General features: G+C 47.8%; 3 protein-coding genes and 2 long non-coding RNA genes across 7 annotated transcripts; 2 read left to right on the forward strand and 3 right to left on the reverse strand.

The window, feature by feature from the left end:
- Window positions 1-2,087: 2,087 nt before the first annotated feature.
- LOC120688269 (DNA repair protein XRCC4-like) lies at window positions 2,088-4,800 on the reverse strand. Its single transcript, XM_039970513.1, has 4 exons — window positions 4,409-4,800; window positions 3,390-3,518; window positions 3,003-3,125; window positions 2,088-2,676 (listed from the first exon to the last, which is right to left on the reverse strand). The coding sequence occupies exons 1-4, from the start codon at window positions 4,721-4,723 to the stop codon at window positions 2,407-2,409; spliced, it is 837 nt and encodes a 278-aa protein (XP_039826447.1). The 5' UTR covers window positions 4,724-4,800; the 3' UTR covers window positions 2,088-2,406.
- On the forward strand, window positions 2,555-3,986 carry LOC120688272. Its single transcript, XR_005681016.1, has 2 exons — window positions 2,555-2,695; window positions 3,352-3,986. It is a non-coding gene; the product is annotated as an uncharacterized LOC120688272 (long non-coding RNA).
- A 93-nt stretch (window positions 4,801-4,893) lies between the features above and the next one.
- On the forward strand, window positions 4,894-6,616 carry LOC120688270. Its single transcript, XR_005681014.1, has 2 exons — window positions 4,894-5,915; window positions 6,000-6,616. It is a non-coding gene; the product is annotated as an uncharacterized LOC120688270 (long non-coding RNA).
- A 266-nt stretch (window positions 6,617-6,882) lies between these two features.
- On the reverse strand, window positions 6,883-10,583 carry LOC120688267 (CWF19-like protein 2). Of its 2 annotated transcripts, none has more exons than XM_039970510.1 (8): window positions 10,181-10,583; window positions 9,881-10,086; window positions 9,582-9,782; window positions 8,932-9,495; window positions 8,439-8,569; window positions 7,915-8,269; window positions 7,535-7,747; window positions 6,883-7,451 (listed from the first exon to the last, which is right to left on the reverse strand). In XM_039970510.1, exons 1-8 carry the CDS (start codon window positions 10,482-10,484, stop codon window positions 7,119-7,121), a joined length of 2,307 nt encoding a protein of 768 aa, XP_039826444.1. In that variant the 5' UTR covers window positions 10,485-10,583; the 3' UTR covers window positions 6,883-7,118. The 2 variants fall into 2 exon arrangements, with proteins under 2 accessions (XP_039826444.1, XP_039826445.1); XM_039970511.1 differs by having other exon boundaries at window positions 8,439-8,518; window positions 10,181-10,550.
- A 2,847-nt stretch (window positions 10,584-13,430) lies between these two features.
- LOC120691317 (deoxyhypusine synthase-like) lies at window positions 13,431-17,354 on the reverse strand. 2 transcript variants are annotated; one of them, XM_039974360.1, is made up of 7 exons: window positions 17,024-17,354; window positions 16,271-16,438; window positions 15,850-16,068; window positions 15,088-15,171; window positions 14,619-14,724; window positions 14,315-14,550; window positions 13,431-13,884 (listed from the first exon to the last, which is right to left on the reverse strand). In XM_039974360.1, exons 1-7 carry the CDS (start codon window positions 17,249-17,251, stop codon window positions 13,798-13,800), a joined length of 1,128 nt encoding a protein of 375 aa, XP_039830294.1. In that variant the 5' UTR covers window positions 17,252-17,354; the 3' UTR covers window positions 13,431-13,797. The 2 variants fall into 2 exon arrangements, with proteins under 2 accessions (XP_039830294.1, XP_039830293.1); XM_039974359.1 differs by having other exon boundaries at window positions 15,850-16,086.
- Between the last annotated feature and the right edge of the window lie 6,233 nt (window positions 17,355-23,587).

Consider the following 23,587-nt stretch of genomic DNA (forward strand, 5'->3'; position numbering starts at 1 on the left):
GATCTGATCAGGCGCCTAGACAAGCGGTGCGTCAAATGAGAGCCGTGCCATGCACTATCCACAGACCACGGAATATGCAACCTCCTACTTCATCCTGTGCTACACTTCTCGGCGAGAGCACGGCCATGGATGGTTGGTTCAGAGCTCGGGCAGCACAAGAGCCCCGGCTCCGTTTTCTCTAACAGTGCGGCTCTCCTGCCTTTTTTTTCCAGGAAGAAACCGACGGCTGGCATAACCGTGAGGTAATGTAGTACTAATTGCGATGCCAAATGGGAATCAGTTTCCCTCTGAAAAGTGCGAGACTCATGACGAAACAGAAGGAATCAAGTGACCAAGGAATACGCAAGACAGAACAAGATTCAGCACAACCAATCAAGCAGCAGATAAGATGGATTCCCAACTACTCCGGCCCCAGGGAAAAAAAAGGCAACGCAATCGAATTTGGCGAAAGAGTGGTCTCATGGCAGAATACCTGAAAACGATGGACCCAGCAGTTCCAGCACCAAAAACAGTGAAGTTCTGAATTCCACATCAGAGTTTCACCCATCTCCACTTCTTCCACTGTTTCGAAGGAAAACCATTAAGGATACGAATTATAATTTTTTTACTAAAGGAAGTGAAAAAAAATACACATCATAGAAAACAGGAACTGAGATTCCATCGAAAAAGGACAGCTAAAGGTATAGTGAAAAATAGAAAACTACTCAATCAGAATTTGGGGAAACAGCACAATAGGAGTTGAATTTGTACCTGAAGATGGATCCAGCAACAATTGCAGCCTCGAGTTCTGAATTCCTCCTCGAGTTTTCTCACCCATCTCCACTTCTTGTTCTTCCGCTCATCCGCTGTTCCGAATGAAAACCATAAAAGATACGAATTTATAAGGTTCTTTCGATAAAGAAATCGGAAATTTTGCATCATATGAAAAGAAGGTAATCCAAAAATTACTGAGAAAACAAACTAACGCAGTCCGATTAGGGAGAACAGACGGTGTCAGAGTTGAATACGTACCTGAACAAGATGAATCTGGTAGCATTCCAGCCCCGATAACAGCCTGAAGCTGTGAATTCCTTAGCGGAGTTTCACCCATCTCCACTTCTTGCACTATTTTCAAAGAAAAACAATAAAAACAATCGAATTGAAAGGCCTTTGCTAAAGAAAACTGAAAGAAATGAACAACCAGTTTCATGAAAGGTGAGACACGAAGCCATGAAAGGAAATAACAACTTCCGACGGAGAGAATCGAAGTACCCTTCTATTCAAGCACGAAGCTCACCTGCCCCCCAATTTGGGGACGGGAAACAGCAGAGAGAAAATGATTTCACTTCATCTCACCGAAACAAATCATGAAAATCCGATTAATGATACCACAAACAATCAATCCATTTTTATTGAAAACATATGCCTCGCCGTGTGATCGGCTCAAGCTGTACTTTTGTTTTTTGAAAGATAGCTGAAGCTGTACTGACCGAAAATGAAATCCAGCTCGTCGTCCCAAGCAGAATTGGCACCCATAGAAATAATCTCCTGAAGTAGAATCAAGAAAGCCACAGAAAACGCACACAAGACCCGGGAAAACAAGGCGAAATTCACTGAAAAAACTGCGATCCAGCAGACAAATCAGAGCTTCCAGAGAAAAAAACCACACCAACGGATCCCATCAGATTAGCAAGCAGTTCGTACCTCAGCTCCATTCTCGGGTGCGGTTCCTGCCTCCCCGCTTGCTCCCCCGCCATGCTTCCTCCCCGCCGCGGCGAGGATTGCGGGGGGAGCAGGTGGTGGTCAACAGCAGGAAATGTTTTGCCGCGTGGAACCCAATGTTTATTTGGTCCAACAGCCAGCACGCTAGGAGGACTCTGAATATTGGCATCCCCTGAATATTTGACTGTGCAAGGTCATTGGCCGGGCTCAAAATACACGAAGAACACGTGGTCAAACATTCGGCCTCCTCTGGTGTCTGGTCTAGTAGCATTGTTTTTCCAAGCAAAGAAAATACTCTGTCTGGGAGGGGCACATGAAAACGACCGGACTGAATTAGTATAGACTGCAAGCAAACGGGAGAGAAATGCAGGGGAAACGCATGGCGCTGGACAAAACACATGTGATGGAATGCAAATATTCTCCACTGATTAACAAAAGCAGGCACCCATAATCAGCTCATCATACACTTCACTTTCGGTACCTTCCTCTAATCCTCTGCCGACAACACGTGAAGAACATTTCCAACTACTTTGGCACGACAGACCAAAGGCCAGCTTCGCTCCTCCAGATGGACTTCACAAGGTACATGACGGACACATGTTCGAGGAAATGAGAATAGATTACACCACAATGACCAACGTTTTCCAAGTAGGTCATGTTATTGTCAGGCTAGCACTTTAGCAATCAGTTGGCTTTGTTCTCAGTCTATTTTTTTGCTCTCTTGCGGCCTCGACCCCTTCCTCTGGAGGTGGCTGCAGATTTCTCAGGAGAGCTATGAAGATCTACGCTGCCTGTGTCGGAGGGTTCATCATTGACACTGGCCTCTTTGTCACTTCCTTCCTCGAATAGCTCTGTTCGGTCTGTCGAGTTCTCCTCCTCGTCATCCTTTGGAGGCTTGTCAGCTGATTCGAGTTCAGCAACCTTGTCCCGGAGCTGTCTGAGCTTGGCCTTCTTCGAATTCAAGACATCAACAAACTAGAGAAAAGCATAAGTGGTGAGTGATGCACAAATTAGTTAAGCTCAGAAGTATGGCTTTCTATAGTCCTAATCAGTTAGAACCAAATGAGAGAGGCATTTAAAATTTTTCCACTGCATTCCACAAAACAAAAGGAGCAGAAATGTCAGATTGCAAAAATTTGAGGCCCAGCAACAAGTGTTTTCTACAATAATAGTGCACACCAAGGCAAAAAGAGGGTATAACATTAAGTTAGCAAAAATTTCATACGGAACTGAAAGAACTGCACGAGAAACTATGATCTCCAGTAGGCCCTGAGTGAACAAAACATTAGAAGGAACTGTACCTTTGAAAAGGTGGCTTGCTCGAACTCAGCCTTCTCAGTACTAAATCTTTCACTTTGTTGCAAGCACTTCTCAGCTTCTTGTTTCAACTTGTCGAAGGATTGTGTTTTCCTAACAACCTCTTCCTAATTTAGAAATGTAACAATTTAGTAAATTTAGGCCTCAATTAAGAAAAACCTAATGCGGTTAAGTAATTTCATGATTGTGAGCAATTCAGGCAAATCAACTTTATCAGTAATTTCATGATTGTGAGCAATTCAGGCAAATCTGCACCTTGACAACTAATTTTCCCTGTGGATCACTTTAAAATTCAACACAACCATAGCTTGTCAAGATTTCTTATAATTGCAGGTAATCAGAATTGGAAGAGGCAGAGCAAAGGGACATACACTCAAGCGAATATTTGCATCCATAAGGAAATCAAGGATCTCATATACAGTCTGCTGCGTGTTAGGTGATGGCTGGAGCTTCCAACGCCATTCCAACTTGGTACCTTGTCTTTCAAATGTCCATGACAGCTATGGAACAAGAAAAGTTTCAGGGAAAAGTGAAGGAAAAAAAATCCATTTCATAAGCTGGGAGACAGTATGAATAGTAGATGCATAATAACCATATGATATAAGCCTCTTTCGACTCAAGTGCATTACATATTCATATTTCAAGATGGTAAGATCAATACAAAGGTTAGCAATCTTACTTGCCACTAGTATGTGATTAAGTTGTATACAATGTAACTCAACTAATTACAAAAGCTTAGCTCCAAATAATCAAGACAACCAAATGTGAAGCAAGTACATCAGTCCTGGAGCTAGGCCTGAAGGTTGGTCTTTTGCCTAACTTTCTTTTTTCTTTGGTTTGTTAGCCTCATCACATTTGTGGACTTGGGGTTGACTCTTCCTCAAATTGTCATGATTAGAACTATTGCACATGTAAAATGCTGTTTATTGAGATTTCTATATGAAAACGATGCTCACCTCTTCAGCCTATTCTTGAAAGCGATATATATGGTGAATTTGCAAGGGGACATCATTCCAGAAATGAAAATGTGTAGCACAAAAAGTTTGCTGAAAGGGATTTATCAGCACATGGCCTACAGGTATTCCCAAATCAGCATTCAGTTGCGCATAAATCCAACAATGTTTAGAACTCCAGTTTTCTGAAGAACTGATGACAAAGTCATAACGGCAAGACCAAAAGCCTGAAACCTATGGGCAAATCAACCTAAACAAGGGTCAACCTTGACTCTACACCTCAAATGAAATCGAATAGTAGCCTAATTTAAAGTCAGTAAACCTATCTATTCAGTTGACTCAATATCTCGTACATGTAGCCGTAAGCCATGGTATGGGCCAGTTCAGAGGACGGGGAAGACAGATGAATTGAGTGAACGGAGTGGGAACAAACTGACCCTGCGATTGCCTTTGCCGGCGTCGTGGAAGGAGTAGGTGGAGTCGGGCTGGTGGAAGGCGAGGTATCGCTCGGCGAGCGCGAGGTACTCGGCGACGGGCTGGTCCCACTGCTCGGCGCGGAGGCGCACCTCGGCGTCGGAGGCGTCGGCGACCCAGGCGCCGGCGCCGTCCGTGACGGCGAGGGAGAAGCGGGTGGGGAGCCACGTGGCCCTGACGAACACCGCGCCGGCGCCGGCCGCCTTGGGGTCCTCCACCGCCACCGAGAGCTTCGCGCAGCTGTGCCTCGGCGGCGCCGCGTGGGTGGTCGCCGCCATGGCCGTCGTGTCGAGCCCGAAGGATGGGGCCTGGGGGAGGCGGCGGCGACTTGGTTTGGGTTTAGAAGCTTCTGGGCCGTCCGATGATGCAATGGGTTTAGATCGAGGGTTCAAGGTGACCCTCTCGGCCTCTCTCGTCTGTGATCCAAGAGGATGGTGACATGGTGTACCGTGTAAAAACAAATTATTCAACATCATTTGAACAGGATTTGCCATTTTTTGAGCAAATTTGATCAGGATTTGCCTGACCATTGACCAAGGAAGCACTCGAGTCCAAACCAGAGAGCATTGTTAGTAGTAGCATAATTACCCTCGCATATACAATCTTGGCCGTGACTTCACCTCACCCGATCCACTAAGCTTGAGCGATGAGCACCTCCAGAGAAGAGAGCTCAAAGTCCAAGCGCACAGCACAACTAGAATCGAGCTCCAACTGCCGGAACCGGCTGACGCACGACGGCATGACTCCACGAACACGAAAAGGCACCAACGGAAACCCGCGCCCGCTGTAGCTTGATCCTTAAGCTTGGAATCCCGACCGCCATGCCTTGCCATGTGGTGACGACGACGACGGCTCGCCAAAGGTTCGGTTCCCTCTCCCACGATGCTCGACGAGCCTCCCTTTCCGGTCCCGAGTGGGGGGCAAAGCAAAAGCCTCCGCGCTTTGCAGCCGAATCAGGAATCCGTCGTCGTCGTGCCGCCAGGGCCAAGCCAACGGGCGATATGATCGCCGGGTCCGCAGCTTTGCCGCCCGCGCCCGGGAGGACCAGATCGCCCTGTCGCCGCCCGCCTGCCGTCTCTCTCCAAGAGAAAGCGACGCGAATAGCATCCGATCTTCCGCGGCGCGCCCAAGATCTCCCCTGCGGGCTGTCGCGTCCGGCCCTCGGCGGCGCCCCTTCTCCAGTTCTCCTGTTCGCTGCTGCTGCTGCTGCTGGGTGTATTAGTAGCCAGCCACGCGCAGTCGAGTTGATGAGCGTCTCGCGTCCAGCGCTTCATGGCTGTCGAGGGGAATGACGTCCGGTCCGAAGACGCTTGCGGCGGCGAGCCGGCGAGGCACCACGCGGCTTCGGACCAGGCTTCATTCCCCATGACTCATGGAATGGCAGCGATCCCGCGAGCTTTGTCGTCGTGAGCTCATCAGACGCCCGGGCCTCTGCGACGAACACGAGCGTACTCTCTCTCACCTGAGCCGGTAGGCATGCATGCTGCTTCAGTTGATTTTTTTTTCTCTTCTTCCCTTCAGAGATCTGAAATCTGCGCACTGATTGACTGACAGACATCGGCAAAAAAAAAAAAGAGCATTGCGGCCGCTAGAGGCGTGACCTGCCCTGCAAGCAGGCTGCAACTGAAGGTTTGCCAGATGCTGCATGGCTTTATTAAATGTTAAATTTGGGTTTACCAGGACCAGGAAAAAGAAGGCACTAGCAGCGATATTCAGTATTCACTTCATCTGCCTGATTTTCAAGCTGATTCGGCAGCTGCTCAACATGGAAAGCAACAAAGAGTCGGTCCAGACTTCAGACCCAGGGTTCCAAATCCGTGCAAGAACAAAAGCACAAGTCGTGCTGTAAATAGATTATAGATCCCAGGTACCTGAGCAATGGAATAATCACATTACGAGGAACCGAAAAGAAAAATATACCGACGAAGAATGTCTTCTGTTTCATCTGGTTCTAACCTGGAGTCTGCAATGAACACTGAAGCTGCACTGGAGAGCTACTCTGTTACTGAAGATGAGATAATCAGGCTAGATCAGTGATATATGCTTCTTGTACTTGATTTCGAGCAGATGCTGCAACCTGCAGCCGCTGGCTCAACATAGAACAAAACACCACTAGTTTCATCCCTGCTATAAGTAATAAAGAAGAGAAAGGTTCCACATCATTATATCAAGCAGGGTCATCGTGAATGAACTATATTGAACTAGCTAGCAAAAATTCCCAGCAGTTCGGTTGCGAGAATCAATGCACGATCACAACACAAGGGCATAAGATTACGGCAACAACTGAAAACCAAAACCTTTTTATTAGTCGGCCAATGCCTCCCTAGTGGATGTGCCGCCCAAGTGCAATCAGTGGTTCATACCAAGTTCAATAAACTGAATGACAAGCAAGAATAATAGGAAAGTAGCAAGAGTAAAAAAACTGAGGTGCATTCTATATCAGTTTAAATAATATTGACTGAGCAAACATTAAAATCACCACAAGACGCCTCCGGTACACATCAATATCATATTACAGCAATAAGTTGTGATGGTTATCTTCTAGGAACAAAGGAATATTTACATGCTGAGACAAAATACAGCATGATAGCATCAGGACAAGTTTACTACAAAATTTTCAGTACAAATTGTGCAAGCTTTTCTTTGGAAGTTCTCTCAAAACCTTATTCACATCTAATCAAGCTGCTTCGTCCAATCGAAGGGCTCCCAGTCCTTCATGAAGCTAGCAACAGCTTGCTTCTGGTTATCCATGGACTCATGCCTTCTGCGACGGTGCATGTCCTCCTCTGGCAACTGGAGCATCCCTCTGATGACATTCAATCCAAATCCAGCGCTGAACTTGCTCTCATCATCTATTACATGAACAAAACCACGGTCCAGCCCAAACTCCACATGGAAATAGGCAAAATTCTCCGGGATGGCTTGCCTCAAGTTGCGGCTTGCGCTTGTCGGGATAACCTTCTTCATCTCATGTTGGGTCCATTCTTCTTCAGCTTCATCAATCGCCTGGAGTAAACGTGATTAATCTCATTAAAACCAAAAGCACAGGTGAACGTTCTCCATTATGCAGGTAGCAATAGATAACTGACCTTTTTGAAGTACATTGGGGCGTTGCTTGAAACATCACAAGGGACAGGGATACACTCAATCATGCAATGTCTCCTTTGTCTGGACAGGCTTATGACAGTCTCCATAAACACTACATCCTTGTCCTGCTGTGCAAACATCTTCAGTAGGCACTTCTTGAAGTTGCGAATCTCCCCCCAAACATTCTGATCAACGGTTCTCGTTGCAGACTCATGCTGCAACCAATGACAAAATCATTAATAATTTAGAGAGTGATTTCCTGTTCACAAGAAATGCAATAAAAGACAGAACGTTCCAGAAAATGCCACATGCAAAAGCACAGACAAGTTCTTAAGAAAGCTTAATTTCCTGAGATGCAACAGGTTCAGTAAAATTGACTCACTTGTAATGGGAGAATAATACAATGCCCAGGGACAACGGGCTCAAACTGCGGCAGCATCAAGTAAGTGAAGTTTCCAATAGCAACAACTAGATGTTTTGGCCTGGATGGGTTCTCAAAGCAATACAAACAGCGCTCCTTCTGAGTCGACATATGTCTATTAGTGATTCTCCTCTCCTCATGTGCCCCTTTATTCTTTCTCTTGTCTTTTTTACTAGGAGCATCACCAAAATCATATTCATCCTCTATACTTTTAGACATACTGTACTGCTTATTGTGCATAATCTTATTAGCCAAATGCAGGTCTGCATTCTCTTCTCTTCTCCTGCAATCAGCTGCACTAGGCTTCAATGTATCCCTAAAGATGCAAAACAGAACAGTGTTCAGCAGGCAAATAAATTATAGGACTGCAAGTGCTAATATAACAACGAAACTACAATAGGAAGGTTTTTTTTTCCATAGCATTTAATTGCAGTTTAGAGCATGACAAGTGCACACTCATAATAAGACAAACTGGTAGTGGTTACCTGATTGAGCTCCTTCCTTTTCCATGACTACGTTCCTCAGTGACAGTATCCTGATTCTCCAGCAAAGCTTCCATTTCCCTCTGACAAAGAATGAGAACATGTTCCGCCATATTGCTACTAACTACAGAAGACTTAAGCAAAATGAATTTTAAACTCAAACTTTCCTATTTCTATAGATAACAAAATACCTATCCCGGTTTCCTAAATTGTGAGATGTGAGTTAATATATACCTAGTCCAAATATTCTGCGGTTCTGTTACGAAAATACAGTTCCATTAGAATCAAATGATGTCTATATTTCTTAACTTCAGCTGTATGCCAATTTTGAGATTATATAACATGTCTCTACTCTTAAATAAAACAAGTATTTACTACTATGCACATTACCATAATTGCATTGCAAAATAAATAATATTGCTATCTAAAGATTCACTAATTCATAAAGAAAATATTTTGTTTGCATTGCCACAAGAACAATACTCGAAAGACTCACTGAAAGTTGTTCAGCTTCTTCTGTCTTGCCTTTCATTCGGAGCTGCAGAATCTTTGCAGCCAACTGATTTGTATTTAATTTCTGAGTGCTCACTAATGGTGCTTTCTGTGAACTCTTCTTAAAATGCTTCTGCTCATTGTCCCTCTGTTCATCAGCAGTAGCACTAGCACTAGTAGTTGAGACATGTGTGTTCTTGTTAAGATTGCTAATCTTTTCCATAAAGCTTCCATCATCAGAAAACTTATTCAGGCTTGCTACTGCTGAAGAGATAAGCTCCTGGTCCTCAGAAGATATATTCTGTCTTCTCCTTTTCCACGGTACTGAATCCGGTTTAGGTTTTCTCATGGCATGGCGTTGAGAAGAGACATCTTGTAAATATTCACGCCTGACACTGTCACCACCTTGGCGACCCTCCGGAGTTCCTTTGGTGTGTTCTTCTACATTGTCAGCATTCCCAGATTTTCTTCCTCTAATGGCATGCAAGTGAGCATGTGAATGGGCAGCTCTTGATGCTGATACTGACACAGCTAAGTCGCCTAACGAGCCCCATCTCTCTTCAACAACCTATACAGTCCAATAGTTACAAAAGTTAGCGAGAAATAAAGTACCTGAAATCAGTTCCTTCAGACAACATGTGGCTATGTGCTTACCTCCTCAAGCTTTCTTCCTTCACGAGCAGCTTGCTCCTTAGCACGCTTCAAAGCCTTAAGCCTCCAACTAGCACCCCCATCCCCCACAACAGAGGAAGCAAGCAACTGATTGCCAGCATTGGATGGGGTAGATTCTTCTGGGTAGCCAGTTCCATTATCTTTCAGGTATGGGTTAAGTTCCTTAGGGTTTGGCCTGGCAATCTAACAGTAATCAGACAAAAGGTGAGTTATTACGGCTTGTCAACAATCAACACAAGCACTCCTGACATACACCATGTAAGATGATTCATCGCCATTACCTCTTCATGTGCAGCGTCATCCTTCTCATCATTATCAACCTTACGGACGCTGCTGCCCTCGGCTCGACTGCTGCTTGCCGACTTGAGCATCCATTCAAGCCCCATCTCCCTCCTAACCACTTCGCTTGCCCTCAACCCCTCACCACCAGTATCATCATCGTCCTCATCATCCTCACCATCACATATCTGCTTCCCCTTGCCCCTTGCTGTAACGAGTAGAAATACCTCATGGTCAGACATCGACCTTGTAAAAATTTTCGAACGGAATAACAAATTCGGTCCAGATCAGCAAGTATTTACCTCTCCCACTGCCAGATTCGCTGGATTCCCTCCGGTGCTTCCCTCGGCGCTTGCTTCGACTGACATCCGCCTCCTCTTCCTCGCCGATGGAATCATCGGTATCTGACCCCGACTCACCCTTCGAGCTGTACCGCCGGCGGTGTTTCCTCCGCCGGTTGCCCTTCTCCCTCTTGTCCCGGCCACCTTTACTCCGCTTCGCCCGCCTCATGCCGCCGGAGGAGTCGGAATCGGAGCCGCCGCCGCTTCCGTGCTTCCGACCCGAAAGGATTTGGTCGCGCGGGACTAGCTTGACGCCGGAGAGCATGTTGCAGGACGGCCCGGCGCGAGGGTTTCTTTCGACAGGGGACGACTGGGTCTGTGGCACGGCGCGCGGGGCAGCGGGAGTCGCGCGTGTCGGGGTCGGTCTGGTGTAGGGCCGGTGTCGGTTCGGGCGGGGGGAGCTCGAGCGGGGAGCGCCAGTCCCCCGCGGCGACGACCCTCGCGCGGGTGTGGAGAAGGGGCGCCGCGGGTTGGGCCGACTTGGGCCGCAGGGGTGCGCGAGGCGCATGGGTTGGGCTGCCTAGGCGGGTTTTGGCCCAGGCGGGGTTAGAGGTTAGGTTAGCTTTTGTATTTAATTTGAATGGCTCATTTAAATTAAATACCACTCAATTTCAAACAAATATCATCCGCATAAATTTAAATATGGTAGAGGCATAAAATCAAATAAGATCCAAATATCTCTCACTAGCATTAGGTCCTTAGGTTTTAATTCGATTTTATTTACTAGGAATTCGAGAAGGATGAGGTTAACCTTAAAGTTGTTCTAGCTATTTTCACTCCCACACAAAAAGTTTTTGAAATTTCATAATTCTCTGCACAACTAACTATGTTACAAAAACACGGGATGTTACACTGGGGTTCAGTACGAAGTATAAATTTCTTTCAAGACATGGCTGGATAAGGGGAGCGTAAAATCCCTAGTTGCTTGATGGTTCTTAAATCTTCCTTACCGTCAAACATCTATAGATGGATCCAAATGAACAAACACGCAAGAGTATTACGTTAGCAAAATAGTAAGCTGCTATATTCCTTTATTTATTATCATCTCACAGATTCAAAAACACATCATATGTACTATATAACTCTTGCCGGTTATGACGTACGAATTTGAACTTTTGAGTTGTTAGTGCCTGTATTTGCCGGTTATAACAGTTTTATATTTGTAAGAATGGTACATGAGATTCAAAAAACAAATGGCCATGGCTTCGTTAGGAAGAGCTCTGGTTGTTGCTATATGGATGAATAGACCTGAATGAACATATGGTTGTGCGTGCTTCATTGCTTGCGTCTATTTTCTTCGACAGCATACCTTGTGTTTGTGTACGTCGCACTTATTTTTGTGCTACTATATATGTAAGCTAAACCTGCGCTGCTAATTATACTCAATCTTCACAAACTCGATCGCATCACTCTTGCCTTGTTTCATGCCAGTAAACCGTACGAGGCTCTCCTGGTAAAGCAGGAGGCGTAGAGAATTGTCTGCCGAGCTGACGCGTCTGGAGCCGGAGGCCGCTACTGTCTGGAGAGTGCCGGAGTCCTGGTCGTAGACATGGGCCTCCCGCGCTGTGGTTGCGAGCAGGAGCTTCTTCCTGCCCCCCTGGGAGCCGCCGCCGTCGAGGTAGCTGAGCGGGACGACGAGCCACGGTGTCGTCAGCCGCTCGGCCATGTACCCCACTGCCCCGGCGTCAGGTCGATGCGGTAGTCCAGCGACCAGATCCCCATCGCGTAGTCCTGCAACTTCCATATCTCGAACAGCAAGCCGCCAACATCACCGCGATGGCATCATGCACAAGCGCCCGTCGAGCTCTGCCAGCGTCTTCCCTGCCGGCGAGGCCACGTTCTCGCCGCTCTCCGATCTCACGCCAAGGGCCCGCCAAAGCTGGTACTCGTGTCGCTGCGGGGCCCCGTTGAGGTCGTACGGGACGAGGTCGACCGTCGAGAAAGACGGCTGGGCGACTCGCCGGAAGGATTCGTCGGCGAGCGAGAAGGACAGTATGCCATGGGGCTTGTCCAGGTACTCTGTCCTGAACATCCAGTGAAGGCACCCGTCCGCGAACACCGGCTCCGCATATGGGTCGATCATATCGTCGCCGCTGAAGCTGAAGTCGACCAGCGATGCGGCCGCCGGAGACCTCCAGCCTTTGGCGGCATCGCCGACTGTGAGCACTCTGGAGCGCAGCTCGCCCAATTGGATGCTCACCTGCACCACCTTAAACTCTCCAGCCGACGCGTCGAAACCGATTGCCAGTACGGCAACCCTTTTGGTGTGACGGCGGGAGATGCAGGACCTCACCCCTCGCTGCACCATCTCTGTCGCCATCACAGGGCGTAACTGCGCAAGGAGCAGAACGGATTCGGCGGAAACGTACCAGGGCTCTGAAATAAACAATAAGCTTTAATTTTTGACTCCAGAAGAATAATTTATATAAGCTTTAGGGATCTGATTTCGAAAAGAAAACTTCATTTGAGGGCACCGCATCGGCTATAGTTTGAGCGGGTGGCCTGCAAGATAGTAGTTATTATCTTCATCTGACGAATAAGAAATCATTGCTTTCTTTAGTAATAAAGAAATAGACGGATTAAGGAATAATTGGTAATAAGGAATAGATGGATCAAGAAACCATTGCTTGTGCTTTAGTAATAAGGAATAGAGATAGAGATTAGACATAGCGAGTAGCAACAGGACCGATCCTAATATTTTGTGGACCTTAGGCGACATTAAAATCCAGGCCCTTTATTTTTATTTTCCTTAGGACATAAGATTTCATGAACTTTTTCCCGAAACTATTAATTATTATGATAATAGAAAATGTGAGTGCGTTCCAGTTAAGTAAATATACCATATATAGGAACTCTTAGGGATATCAACACACCCTGCTCAAGTTAAAAATTGCTGATTTCTAACAGACTGGCCATAATTTGTCGTGGTCTTTGCAGAAAGCTTTTTTTTTCTTTCGACGAACGTCTTTGCAGAAAGTGAAAAATTGGATGAGCCGAGAATGCAGAGACAGAAGCTGGGGGTCGGTCGGTATGACCACAGTTCACAAGGATTTAGCATTGCCTGTCCTCCAGGTTCCAGCCTACTGTCTGAAGGTTCTTCATTCAGATAATGCTGCTCAACTTGCTGATGTTTCTGAAAGAATGGGCATGGAGTGCCGCTAAACTTGCTGATGTTTCTGAAAGAATGGGCATGAAGTGCCGCTCAACTTGCTGATGTTTCTGAAAGAATGGGCATGAGCATAATTTCTTGCAGTCTTTACAGGAAGGTAAACATTGTTGTGAAAAAATGGTGGAGTTATATACGGGCATGAGCCTTAAACTCGCAAGGAGTATGTGCTGCTCAGCACAGTCATGCATGGCAATTGCTGACAGCGACGATCTGGTTTGTAAGTGCAATTGCAAGTAAAGATTGTGCTAACAGCGACTACAACATAAGTGTACATGGAAGAATGGTGGCACTGTCATGCCAAGTCAACAACCTCGCGCGAAATCCATAGTTGTTCAGGTCTCGTACATCAACAATCATTTGGAGAGTTCATCAAAATTCAGCTGGAGATCCACAGCTCACTGCCAGAGATTCAGTTTGTTGATTTGGATCCGTGAACTTTACGTGCAAATGTTGCAGCAACAAGAAGTGGGAAAGCGATACTCGCATCACAATGCACCTGGATTTCCAAATTTTTAAACAGATCATATTGTTAGACCAATAACTGAATCTGGTGCGTGGCTATGCTATCCTAATATGATGATTTATTTCTATTAGCAGAGAAACCACAATGGTATCAGTCAGATAATCATCCATACCTTATCCATCAGTTACTAAAATGGCTGCATATTTGGATCCCAAAATGCATGTGTGTAAAATATTCTCAGTTATAAGTTGTACATTTACTGAGGTAAGTTAAGATGGTTTTAGATATTAATGACAGTTTGAAATCATTTAGACATTTTGTTGCTTTAGAGTTTAGATAAACCTCATTGCAAGACAAACAAAGAGTTTGCGCATGCAGCATAATGTCTACCCAAGGAAGTTTAACTCGATTTATGCAAAACATAAGAACAACAGCATCTGAAACTTCATGAAGGAACCTATACCTTTACAGGTTTCGCTGAACCTTTGATCTTTCCCCATGAAACTGCTTCATCAGGCTGTGCTCCTGAATCGCTACCATCAAACTCTTGGGCTGTGTTAATATAGACTGCATAGTCCGCTCCATTGCGGAACATATTAGCATTGCATATATGATGCTTTGGAAGGCCTCCACCAAGAACAATTATCCCTGTCTTCCTTGGCGTTGCATGGATGGCTTCCTCATTCATGAACCGTATATCTGTAAAGATTTCAAGTTCAATGTTAGCCACAAAAGCAAAGGCAAGGAAAGCGCAGTGAATCATATACCTTGCACAATGTCAATAATAAGGCCAGGATTGCGGACTGCATGACAGAACAGCATGTCTCCAAGTGATCCATCAGTCAATGATGGGCAGTACACAGGAATGTTATTCTGGTCAAAGTTTCAATGACTTAGCAAAGTGTGACCTCAACAAAGCAGCTCGTGAAAATAAGAACTTAAAGATGAGAAAAGCACGATATCCAATGAAAGTTTGTATAAAATATTCAACGTGGAACAGAAAGGCACTTCCACTGATCACAAATACAAGTCCATCAAGGTTTTGTCTAAGCGAAATTTTTCTATTTTTGACTAGCAATATCTATAAGAATATAGTATTATCTACTGAGACGAGTCACATATTATGAAAGGTATTGATGATCAACGTCGAATTGGAAATAGAATCAGCAAATTCCCATTCCTGCAGTTCTTTTAATACTTCCTAAAAATACACAGGTAATGTCAAAAGCATGTTACCTTGTATGCCCAATAAAGATAGGAGTTTTCGTCGTTTATTTCTTTGCCAAGACGAGCTATCACCTTTGATGGTGTCCAAACATTCTGCAGGCAACAATAATTGATACAGAGCCATACAAATTTGGTCGACTACATGTTTCCAGAAGTACAGGATCCATCATTGATACCCAAGAGCTACCAGTTAAGCTATTACAACAAATTAATGATGTGGAAAATGTAGGCTGCTTTGAATTTAAAACATCAAATATCCAGTAAGGTATAACCTTCTCTGTATTGATATTCAGCGACTTCTGCAGAAACTAATAGCTCATTCTTCACACATTTTGTTTGGTAAGATCTCACTTGTCAGGCTGTTCAAGTTCATACAGATATTGCTAGAAAGAAAGAGAAACACGAAAGTCACTATTCATTGCTCTAAAGGCAACGAAAAAGTATAATAACAGCTACAAAGGAAGCTTTGCAAGCAAGGCCAAGCAAATGTCATAATAGATTTTGATCTTTTTTAAGTAAAAATGCTAAACAAATAGTTTTTGAAGAACTTTTGGATCCAGATTGTAATCTATTCCATGTCAGACTCATAAAAAAGGTCTACACCCTTCTACAAGAAACATTCTACAGGCTGCAAGACAAAAACATATTCATATAATCATATGACACTTCTAGCATCTCTAATAGCAATTGTATATGTCAAATGAGAACCATCATCAGCAGGTAGCTTTGTTTCAGACGGGAATATTACATAGCTTAAGAACTAGTAGTTACCTCGGTAGATTGTTCTAGTAGCATCTGGTCAAATAGTGGCATGATCCAGTTCTCAAACTTGCAATAGTTATCATTGGGCACCAAGAGATTTCCTATCCGGTTCAATCCTTTTGACCGCAGTAGGGCTCCAGGTAAAGAAAAATCACCTCTATAAGTTGGTGCAAGACACTTAATGAGATCCTCCTCTATACCCCCAGCAGTTGTAACAATAACATCCACCTGAAGAACACCATGTTTTTGTACAAAAATTTAGTGGCATTAGAATCAGACCACAATGCATTTAGTAATGTTAGTAGTAGTGCATTACTATTTACTGGAACAGATATGCCTAGGCATGCTTCAAGTAGACCAATTCACAAAGGGACATTGAAACTTTTCATTACAAATTTGCATGTGTAAATACAGGAGTTGGGGAATTTACCATGCAATGCTGAGCTAGAAATCGGATTATATCCCGGATGCCAGAAGACACAAGGTTTGAAGTGAAGCCCAGAAATATCTTGCACTTCACAGATTCTCTGTATTTGGGGTCAAGTTCAGCTTCATCACAATCTTCACCAGGCTTCTCATGCGACAACCTCCAATCTAACTATAGTGTATCAAGCACGGGAGAAAAGGTTAGCAACAATCAGAACCTTACAAATGATGATAGTAGCGAACTTGACAAAACTGAAAATGATTACAATGTGCCAGGCAAATATTGTGATTAGAAAGATATTTCGTGTATAGGCACTTCTAGCTTACTCCAAAAGAAAATACAACTACAAATGTTTTCTTGAAATCAATCTGGAATAAAGCAGAAACTTCCCTAGCCATTTTTGTCCATTTACTCCATTTAGTTCAAAACTAGAAGTCGCATAAATTAACAGCAGTCGGAGCTGCGATTGCCTGACCACAAATATAACTTACCTACATCACTGAAATTGTAACAGCTGGACATGAATCACAGTATCAGCTTCAGCTTGTTTACAATTTAGCCTCCAGGCACTCCAAGGCAAATTCCAGGCTTCTAAACATTAATTTGCGGGAATCAACAGCAAACGCACTACATGCAGACCCCGTTTCTCACAATCTTTCATGAAATCTACCTATCCTCTTCGCGTAGGTAGCTACAGTAAATACCCAGCGCATCCTCACGCACCGGAGGAAATAAAGAGAGGAGCAGGCGTCGTACCATCTGGTTGACGACGTCGATGGCGTCGCCGAGGTTGGACGCCTGGAACCCCGTGGACGCGAAGGAGCCGAGCAGGCCGTCGAGCCCGAGCCCGGGGTCGTTGAAGTCGGCGCCGGCGATCCTCGTGAAGCGGGACTCGTCGAGCGACTCCGACGGCTTCAGCACGATGGAGCGCACGCCGTCCAGCGCCTCCACGTCGCGCACCACGCCGCCTCCCGCGCCGGCCATCTTTGGAATCTTGAGCCCGAACTGCCGCCGCCGCCGCCGCGAGACAGCAGCCTCGCTTTTGCTTCGTTTTCCGCCCCCCGGAAAAAAGGAGGAGAATCTGATTCCGCGCGGGCCGCGCGGCTGCCTTTTCGTGGCCTTTTTTTACCTTGTAGTGGTCGGCCCATGGGCCGTTCTGTTGGGCGCCCTTCCAGTAGTTTGTTGGGCTGAAAGGATCTTGTGCCCAACACTCGTCGATCCGGCCCAGCGATCAGCGCCAGCGCCTCGTGCCCTCTTTTCGTCTCCCTTCTCTGGCGTGGGCGCAAGCAAAGCTTCTGCAAGTTAAGGTGTGCCGACGCCCTCTGTTTTCTCCCCTCTCGAACTCTCTAGTCGCTACAGTTGAGAGAGGCGAATAGAGGAGCACCCGCTCCCTCCGGGGAGCTGCCGGTCTCCGGCGCCTCCGATGGCCCGCAGGGCGTCACGAGGTGGCGGAGACCCTCAGTCTCCTGCTGGCGGGTGGTGTAGGTCGTAGGCTAGGTCCTAGAGTGTCTAGGGGTAGGTGTCCTGCAGCGGCGGCGGCGTCGTGGCATAAGGTCCTCTCGGGCTCTTCCTCGCCTCGGCGGTGCTGCACTCCGACGCCGTCGACGAGCTCGTGGAGGTGGGTCTCCCGGCGTGGAGCCCTATGTACAGGAGTCTGCCGGCGGAGGCTTGTCGTCCTCAGTGACGGTGGCTGGATCCGGCCTTGTGATTGGTCTAGGGTGCTTCGACAGCTGCGGGTGCTGTGGTTGGCTGGTGAGTGGATCGACCTCCACTTCCCCGTGGCACGTGTCGACGGCGAGGTTCGATCCATGGTCGGAGGATCTCGGGGCGTGTCCCCGGCCGACGTTCTTTCATCGGCGTTTTTATCCCGGCCTTCGTGTCGGGTGGCTACTGCGGCTCCTTTCAAAGCTTCCATGCGATGGGGGTCCTCCAGATCTGAGGTTGCCTTGGAGCCTTCTTCATCGGCGGCGGCTGGCGACGGATCGACGACAGCGGTGGCTGGAGGCTTCTGGTTCTCGAGGATTTCACATGGTCCAAGGACTTTTTTGTAATTTGTGCTTCTCTCAGGAGCCTCTGTGTAAGTTGGTTGGACAGCTGTCCTATCTGTACTCGTACGCGTATTTGTATGTCTTCCTTAACCAGTAATACAGGTACGTTTAATCCAAAAAAAAGCTTCTGCAACTTCCGTGCGACACCGCGGGCGTCATCCGTGAGCGAACCGTGTCGTGCCCTCGGAGACGTACGCGGGCGCACCGGCACCTGCCGGTTTGGGCAATCCTAACCCATAGTGTCCATGAGTAGTGTCTATGGTGCCATAAAATCAAGACATCACTTTAGAAACTACACTCTACAACCCATAATTTCTGGATGTGGATTCTATTAAAATCTCTCTCTCTCTTTTCTCCATCATATTTGTTTTCCATTATGAACACCACCTCACTCTCAATGCACAACATGTAGTGTCTAACGTATTGGTTTGCGTGTTGTCACTTGGTCTTGCATGAGACCCAATTTCTTTCTCTTTCCACTCTTCTCATTTATTATGGTGCCACATAAGCAAAAAAAAAATCTTATGTGGCAGTATATTTAATGTTATAGACACCATCCTACATGAAGAGTTGGAGATGCCCTTAGGCGGCTAGCTGGCTACCCAGCCTGTCCAGCTGCCCCTCGAGGCCGGAGCTATGGTCTCAAGGCAGTGGGAGTGAGGTGGTGTTTTCATAATAAATGAAGAATAAATATGATAGGTGGAGAAAAGAACGAGAGTTTAATAGGAATCCACACCAAAAAATCATGAGTTGTAGAATGTAGTTTCTAAAAGCGATGTCTAGATGATATGACAATATAGACATTACTCATGAACACTATGGGTTGGGATTGGTGTCGTGGCTTCGCCTAACAGTGTACTCCTGGAATGTTTCCGCACCTGAGGGGCAGCCAGAGCACAAATTGTCCGTCATAACCAACTTGGGAGATCAGATTATCCTTGTCATATCTGCATGCTGAATTGTATGAGTTGCATTGCAGGGATCGAAGTCTGAAATCTCTGAATTCCGAGTTAAATCCAAGCTCGATCCATCGCTGTTTTTGTCTTCAATGCAAACCGGCCCTGCCCGCAAGCTGCCCGCACGGCTCCCGTCTCCTGATTGATCCTGCCAAACCGAAGCAGGTACCAGTAATCACACAGGGCCCCAGCTGATCGGTGATGCTGAACCAAAAGAGCGGCGAAATTTGCCATTGGAACAGCCCTACGTTCCTCCAGTCAGCGTCTGCAACACTGCTGCTGCTGCGAGCTGCGACTGCTTGGCAACGAAGCGACTGCATGGCACCTTTTTCCGCGCACTGCTACAAATGGTGTTTTGCCATTTGTGGCCGCCGTGGCTCGAGATGGGAGCAGTGTGCGGGACCGCAGGGGACAAAATAGCCTGACACGGCCTGAAGAGTTCCGAAGCAAGACCTGCTTAAACAGAAGGCTTAATTAGCACCCAGAGCATTATTGATATTTTAGATCAGAGAATGGATGGATGCCATGCCATGGGGTAGAAAGAGCACGGCAGCATCCGGGGGCCCTGGGGTAATCATACCCTGTGTGGGTTCTGAGCCGCCGTCGTTCGCACAGTTTCAGCAAGTCACATCGGCCATCAGATGTTATAGTTTCAGCATATCAGATATTTAGATACTAATTAGAAATATTAAATATAAATTAATGATAACTCCTAAACTTATTTGCGAGATGAATTCATTGAACCTAATTAGTCCATAATTAATCCATGTGATGTTACGGTAAATATGTGCTAGTTATAAATTAATTAAATTTAATAGATTCATCTTGTGAATAAGCCCTAGACTTATGTAGCTAATTGTATAATTAACTTATATTTAATTTTCTAATCGGCATCGAAACATTACAGAGCTTATTATACTTCATAACCAAACAAGGTTAGGTCAGAGCGAACTACCACTACTCCACTAGTGTAGCTGCACGGTACTGCCAGACTTCCAGCAGGGATGGTTTTGGAACCCAGTGTGGGGGTTGGCGTTGGCGACTGCGTTCCAGCTGTCGTGTCCGTGTCGTCCCGATTAAAGATGGCAACGGGCAGCAAAAACCCGCGTAACCACAGGCACCAGACCCGGTGGGCAAGGATAGGGTGCGAGAGTCTGTCCGCGGGCACGGATTCGGGTACGATCCTAAACCCATCGGGCATCAGCTAACGGGCAAGAAAAATGTCTACTCGTACCCGCAAACCCGCACACCATTATTTGACATGTGGGGCCACAATTCCTTTCCTCCGATCCCTTGCATCCTTCCTTCCCCGTGAATCCTTCCGCCGCCAGCTTATCCAATCCAATTTCAGCCCCCCACGCGGCCTCCTCTAAATCTGAGCAGTCCTGCCTCTCCGCCATGGCTCCACCACCCCACGCCTCCTCAGCTCCGCCACCTCTCGGTCTCCACCACCCCCACGCCCACGCCTCTTCCAGTCCTTCGGACTCTGCTGTCGCCCGCTTCCTCTGCGGCTCCCAACCTCCTCCAGTCTCAGCCGCCAGCCGCCCCAACGCCGGTCCCCGCCGTCCTCGACACTCGTCGCGCTCGCACGCCGACCGTCATCCTTGTCGCCCCCACGCTGATTCGCGCGGTTGCGCCGTCCTCGTCGCCCACACACCGGCCATCGTCCTCGTCGCTCGCGTGCCGACCAGCCTCGCCGCACACATGCCAGCAGCCGGCGGCTGTCCTCATCACCTCCACGCCGTCCTCAACTCTTCATGCCGCCGGCTGCCGTCCTCCTCACCACCCTCCCCCCGACTGTCATCTCAGTGACCTCGCTGCTCTCCAATCCAGTCGGCCCGCTGTCTCCGCCACCATCTTCATGCCAGCTCGTCGCCCTCCTCCAGATTTGGCGGGCACACGGGCATGCCCGCGGGCAAGGCATACCCGCAGATGGCGGGCGCGGGCACCGATTGCCGCCCGTGGCGGGTGGCGGGCACGGGTGCGGGTACGAGATTTTTCTCACTGGTGCGGGCCTGTGCCGCGTGTATCGGCAGGCAAAATACCCGTTGCCATCTTTAGTCCCTATCCGCTCGCGTTGTTTCTGCACCCAACCCGAGCCTCCCCCATAACCGATCGAGTAGATGGCTCTACTGTGAACCGCGTGTGTGACTTGTGAGCTTGCATCGGAGAAGAATCACGAACTAACTGTTCGCGCGTAGCCGCCCGGGGTATGCACGCTTGACGCGAATGATCAACCAACAAAACAAGGTGACCCATCCAAGCATGGGGTGGACTGGCAGGCAGGCATGCATGCATGGGGCGGGTGCCCGGGTCATCCTTCTACTATCAAGGCAGTCAAGTTAACCCTGAATTATTAGTGTGGAGCATTCAGGGGGTCAGGGCAGCTATTCTGCAGAGCACAGAGCATTCAGGGCAACATGTTCGCGTACGAGCCGCCGCTATCAGGCTCTCAGCTCCAGGCCTGATGCGTCCCTTTCAGCATTAGCAAGATCATCAATCTCCTAAATCGATCGAGTTCTGTCTGGCAGCACTCCAGCAGCACACGGGTGATCCTTCCTATGTGCTGTGACTCCTGTGAGCCTGTGAGCCGCGACTCGCCGGCTCCCGTAAATCCGACTGAGGGAGTGGTGGTGACTGGTAACTCGCGACACCTGAGGATGATGATCTTGCTCTGGAGTGATGACTACCTGTTCCCGACATCAGGCGTCAGCGTCTGCAGTTGCGCTGTCCGCCACTGCTACTGTACTACTCCCTCGCTACATCAACACGCCAGTAAACACGGGGTGCACGCACGCATCATAATAACCTTTTCCTCTGGCATGATAGCCCGAAAAGGACGCCTGATCTAACCCAACGCTAATCAAGGGTCTCTAGGCTTAGGCCTGATCTGCTTGCCGACTGTCACTATCTGGCAGCGCTGCCACTGAAGAACTGAAAGCAGCGGCATTCTGAACCGAGCTCCGGGACGAGAAGGCGGCAAGACGCCCGGACGAGATCCGCCGACGGATGGCACCGGCTGTTCCTGGCTGGCCGTGGCCGGTGACCATTTTGTCAATGTTAACAGCCGCCTGCTGCCCTGTCACAGCCCTGAGAAAAAAAAGGAAAAGAAATGAATTTTTCCCGCCGGGCCCACACGTCAGCCTCCTTCTCTCTCCCCTCTCTGTTTTGCCTCGCCGCGCGCCGCACGCGTCGCCGCCGCCGGTCAACCTCGTGCCACGTGCCGGCCATCTTCGGCAGCCGTGCCACGCTCGTCCTCCCTCACGCCCTTATCCGCTCGCTCGCCCCATCCTCTACCGAGGCCGGCCCCGTTCCCCCTCAAACCCTAGCCCCCTCCACCATTGGTGCCGCCCCCGAGCTCCCTCCTCGCCGCCGATTCGCCGTCTCCGGTGAGCCCCTCGCCAATTCCTCGCACAGGGAGCTCCCTCTCGCCCTCCTCCTCCGATTCCGGCGCTCACCTGGCTTCATCCGCCTCCCTGCAGGGCTGCCGCCGCGCCGGTCCGCCCGCCGCCACCCCTGCTCGTCGCGCCGCCGTCTCGCCGCCGTTCCCCGCCGTCCAACTCGCCGGTGAGGCTCCCCGCCAGCTCCGCATCGCCGTGCGCACCTCCCCTTCCCCGCTCTGGCCCCGCCTCGCCGCGCCGTCGCCGCGCATGCGCGTGCGCGCGCACCGCGCGTCGCCCGCGATGCCGTGGCCGCGCCCACGCCGCGGTCAGGGCGCGTGCCCTGCCTTGACCCGGCTGGGTGGGCCGCTGGCCAGCGGGCCCCACCCGTCAGCGCCTGCGGGTGTGGGATCCGGGTGCACCTAGCGATTTAGCTAGGGTTTTCTTAGGGTTTATATTTCTGCAATCTTGCAAAATGTGTAGAATTTCGTGTATAGCTCTAAAAATTATGAAACTTGTTTTTTTGGATTCCTCTAGCTTAGATCTACTCAAGAAAAATATTGTTTTGCATGTTACCTTGTTATAGATTTATCTATAGATTTATTTTGCAAAAGTGAGTTTAATGCTTAGTTATTTGTATACTGCTCGAAAAATGCCAAACCAAATTTTGTTAGACTCCTTGTGAGGTGTAGTTTTCAGTGGTGCAACTTGTTCACATGCTTCCTTGCTGTGTATCAATGTTTTAGTTTGTTTTCTTATACTTTGTCTAAAAATAGTTTAATATAGAACTTTTTGCTGGAAAGTGGTAAAATGGCAAAACTAGTTTTGTTAGACTTGTGTTCCTGCTTAGTTTCGATTATAATTTTCTTGGATTTGTTTAGTTAAGTTTGCATGCCTTTTCTGATTTACCTTGTTTAGAGTGGCTGAAAACTCATA

The sequence above is a fragment of the Panicum virgatum genome, chromosome 9N (assembly GCF_016808335.1).
Source record: "Panicum virgatum strain AP13 chromosome 9N, P.virgatum_v5, whole genome shotgun sequence".
Lineage (NCBI taxonomy): Eukaryota > Viridiplantae > Streptophyta > Magnoliopsida > Poales > Poaceae > Panicum > Panicum virgatum.